We start from the raw sequence: 4,508 nt of genomic DNA, 5'->3' as shown, positions 1-4,508 counted from the left end.
TGATTAGCAAAGCAGAATTGGAGGGTAATATCAAAGGATGTCGAATTTGTGTAGGGGCACCAAGCATTTCACACCTATTTTTTTTTGCAGATGACAATTTCCTGTTCTTTGATGCTACTGAAGAAGAAGGGACCCGGATCAAGGGACTACTTACTGAGTATGAAAGAGTGTCAGGTCAAGCAGTTAACCTCAGCAAATCAGGAATCTTTTTCAGTTCAAATGTGAGAAGTGAGCTTCGAGGAGCTATTAGTACTATCCTTCAGGTGGATGCACCTCTGGATACGGGACGATATTTGGTCCTACCTTCGCTTATTGGGAGATCCAAAAGGTCCATTTTTGGTTTTCTTAAGGAGAGGTTGATGAAACGGCTTAGTAATTGGACTTTCCGATTTCTGTCAGCTGCTGGGAAGGAGGTCCTATTGAAATCTGTAGCTCAAGCACTGCCTACATTTTGTATGAGCACATTCTTGCTGTCTAAATCTACATGTGATGAGCTTCAGAAGGATGAAAGTAGCAGGATTCATTGGTTTGACTGGAATCATATGTGTGAGAGAAAAAGCACAGGTGGGTTAGGGTTTCGTGATCTAAGAGACTTCAATTTAGCCCTATTAGGGAAGCAAGGTTGGAAGCTGATTAATGAGCCTTACACTTTGGTAAGTCGTATGAATACTACCCTAGAGACACTTTCCTGTCCTCCAAATTGGGCACTAATCCCAGTTTGTTTTGGAGAAGTATTTGGAGTTCTATTAATCTGCTGAGAGAAGGGTTGAGGTGGTGTATTGGGAGAGGGGATAAAGTTGTTGCCCATCAGAATACATGGATTTGGAGTCAGGAAAGATTAAGATCCGGTCCGATTAATAATGTAGGGGGTCAAGACATACTGGTGGGCGAGCTTTTTGTACCAGGATCCAGAATCTGGGATTGGGGCAAGTTGGCGGGTTATTTTACTGAGGATATTGTAGAGGCAATTAGCAGGATGGTCATCCTTTATTCTTCTAGAGATGACAGACTTATATGGCATTTTACCGGAGACGGAGTGTACTCATCCAAATCTGGTTATAATTTGCAAACTGATGCTCGTGCCTCTCGTAGTGTAGAGGAAGGGTGGAAAAACTTATGGGCTCTAGTTCTGCCGCCAAAACTGAAATTGTTTATGTGGAAACTCACATCGGGCATACTACCGTTGAGGCCTAGACTTGCCAGTAGAAGAATCCCTATATCAATTAGTTGTTTATTGTGCCCAAACGATGTTGAACATGGCTGGCATTTGTTTGCAGGCTGTGGTTTCGCAAAGATGTGTTGGCAGAGTGTAGGATTACCACCTCCTGGCGAAGAATGGGAATATATTGAGGACTGGGCTCTACAGATGCTAGCATCCTCAACAACCGTTATAGCCCAGAAAAGCGTTACAGTTATATGGGCGATATGGAAGGCTAGGAATGACGCTCTGTGGAACCAGAAAGTGAGTAGACCCGCTGAAAACACAAACCTGGTTGTCCGTTTTGTTGATGAATGGTTACAAGCACATGCCTCTAAGCAGAAAACCGATGAAGGGGACAATTCGATCCTTGAAACTGATACGGGTCGTTCAGGTATTATTAGAGAGGAGATTGGGTCGTTGGAAGTGAGGAGGGGGCCGGAACTAGAAGAAATCCCAGTTAGGACTGCGAGAAGTGCAGAATTAGGAAGAGAGGTAGGGGTTCGGGTTGAAGGAGGGGCGGAGGGAGTCACTGTTTATATCTAACCCGCTCTGTTTTGCAGGTACATCTTCGGCTACAGAAAGGATCGGTGACAGCACCTGTTACAGGCAAGGCTCTCGTACGACGTCGATCAGAGAAAGGCCGGGCAGCAGCTCTAGCAATTCGGCCATACTCTACGACGGAACTGCAGGTGCTGATACCAACCAGCAGATTCTGAACCACGAGATTGGTAGTGTCGGCTGCGGTTTACTCGAGCACAACCAGCGGACGGGATTACACGGCTTTGGCGAACAAGCGGTGCAACGACGGTAAGACCAGACGGGTTATCCCGGGGACAGTGAGAATGGAGAAAGACAGCCCTCACAACAGAGGCGCACCGCATGTGAAGCCCAAGATCAGAGAGAGCATCACAACATCCCTCTGATTCGAGGTTTCCATCCTTCTAGTTCAACCAGAAACGACAACGATGAACATGTTCACCGTGGGATTTACAAGGAACGAAGACCACCGGAAATATGGAAGCCACCTCCGTGCGACACCGTCAAATGTAATAGTGACGCCGCCATATTTGTGTATGATGGACTTATTTGTGCAGGAGCGATTCTTCGAGATTGCACGGTAAGTTCCTCCAAGGCTTCTCTACACATACAAAGAGAGAAGTCTCGGCAAAAATGGCTGAGGCTCTCACACTTAAAGAAAGAATTGGATGGGTTGTGTCACTTGGCTATAATTCGGTTATTTTTGAATCGGATGCAAAGACGGTTATCGATTCTGTCTCGTCACATCGTACGGATCTAACAAAATATGGTGAGGTTATTAGTGATATTAGAAAACTTCTTTTAGATCATCTTAGATATCGGGTGAATTTTGTTTCAATGTTAGCGAATGGTGCATTTCATGCCACACGTTCCTATGCTAATTCTTTTTTACATAGCTTTTAGTCGAGTATTCATTCGAAACATCTTAGTTCAAGATGGCTCTTTTATTCATTAATAAAGTGATTCTTTTCAAAAATAAAAAAATAAAAAAATAAAAAAAAGTCAATTTTGTATTATAATTATTCCCTTTTTAAGGGGTTTCCCAACTAGAAATCCGCAACTAACACCAATACCCGGCCGTCGTCAGCCGCCATAAACGCCTTAACTTATGCGGCGGTCCCAAAGGCAAGCACATGCACTGAACTGAACCAACCTCTATATATATACTTATATTATTATTGCTTCTTCAATCTCCGACAAATTGTACCGTTTCTTAATTTAACCTTTACTATGAGAATCACTTTTTTTTTTTGGTTTGGAAACAGTTTCATATTCCTAATGTGGTATAATTATTATTATAAAAATAACCGCCGGTAATGACGACAGATAACAAAGATAAGATATTTAAGAGAAAGGTAGAATTAATGGAATTTGTCATCATACAATACAATACAATATACTATATTCTATTGCACAACTTGATCATAAAAGTTGAATAAAATAAAATCAAAGTGCAGATGATATATTACAGGGAAAGGAAGAAGCTATTAAAGGTTTTCGATTGGCAAACTCATTACTCACAAAAACGACCGTGTATTACCAAAACCTACATTTTTGTCTTGATTTGATGTTTTTAACACTAATTATAAGAGATGAATAATTAACGATTTTCACTCGCGAATTGGATTTAGGCGTCTGGCCAAGTTATCGGCGATCTGAGCGAGTGACTGGAGGTTGCAGCGTACGATGGTGTCCACAAATACACACGTCTCCTCCTTCGTGTTCCCGGGAGGAATATCCACAACGTAAGACTCGATGACCACGGTGCCGTTACCCGCCGGAGTAGGGTGGAGAGTGGTGACCGATTTATAATTAGCCAGCCTGTGATCTCCGCCGAGGACGCTGAAGCTGATGACGTGGCGGTCATCATCTAAGATCTCGAGGCGTTCGGTGCTGTTCTCGGCGGGGAGTCCGGATATGACGTGGACCTCGCGGAGAGTACCGACGTCACCATCTCCGACGAGAACGTGGCAGCTCTTGACGAAATGTTTGTAGGCTTGAGGATTATCGAATCGTCTGACGACGGACCAGACGGTGGAGACAGGAGCGGAGATCTGCTGGATGACTACGGAAGAGCACTGGTTGGGGCCGATTCCGTGAGTATGATAGCGCGCGACGTTGTCAGGAACAGGTGTGGAGAAAGAAAGAGGAGAGCAGCGTCTGTGGCAACCGGAAGCCGTGGTGGCGATGGAAGAGTTGGTTGCGTTGCTATTGATCCGGTGGAGGAGGAGGGAGGATTTGGGAGGATTTGAAGGCATTTCTTGTGATTGCGATTGTGATTGTGGAGAGGTATGGGTTTTAGGTATATAAGGAGGTTTAATATTATATTATGTAATGTTTGTATATTTGAGAGAGAAAGAGAGAGTATAAGTTGGAAAAGGTGAAGTTTATTCGGGATGGTGGATTGGTGGGTGAGTGAGTTGGATTTAGCTTCGTTTTTATGCATATTCATGTGCCCTAACACTACTTGCACTTCTTCTTCTTCTTATCCTTCACCTCTCTAATCTACACTTTTTTTTGCTCTAACAAAAATACCCTTATTTCCTTTTTTTTTTCCTCTCTATTTCTCTTTGAATCAGTAGTAATAAAGAAATATATCGCCTCACCGCTCTCCTCTTTCTCTCTTGATCTGCATGTCCAGAGCCCCACTCCTCTCTCATTGCTCTCTCGATATGTGTCACCAGCCCCTCACCCCTCTATTTTCCCTCTCGATCTGTCACCAGCACCTCTCTTTGGATTGCGTTCTGACCTCTCTTTGCCATCAAACGCC

The 4,508-nt window shown here is 43.8% G+C and overlaps 1 protein-coding gene across 1 annotated transcript; it reads right to left on the bottom strand.

Annotated features, from left to right (window-relative positions):
- Positions 1-3,156: 3,156 nt before the first annotated feature.
- LOC136205128 (abscisic acid receptor PYL4) lies at positions 3,157-4,160 on the bottom strand. Its single transcript, XM_065995613.1, has one exon. It carries the CDS (start codon positions 3,994-3,996, stop codon positions 3,349-3,351), a length of 648 nt encoding a protein of 215 aa, XP_065851685.1. The 5' UTR covers positions 3,997-4,160; the 3' UTR covers positions 3,157-3,348.
- Positions 4,161-4,508: the final 348 nt, after the last annotated feature.

This window comes from Euphorbia lathyris, chromosome 9 (assembly GCF_963576675.1).
Source record: "Euphorbia lathyris chromosome 9, ddEupLath1.1, whole genome shotgun sequence".
Lineage (NCBI taxonomy): Eukaryota > Viridiplantae > Streptophyta > Magnoliopsida > Malpighiales > Euphorbiaceae > Euphorbia > Euphorbia lathyris.
This window is presented reverse-complemented; position numbering and strand designations above follow the sequence as displayed.

Bases quoted from the DNA above. Each gene is read 5' to 3' on its own strand.
- LOC136205128 (XM_065995613.1), bottom strand. From the start codon at position 3,996: ATGCCTTCAAATCCTCCCAAATCCTCCCTCCTCCTCCACCGGATCAAT.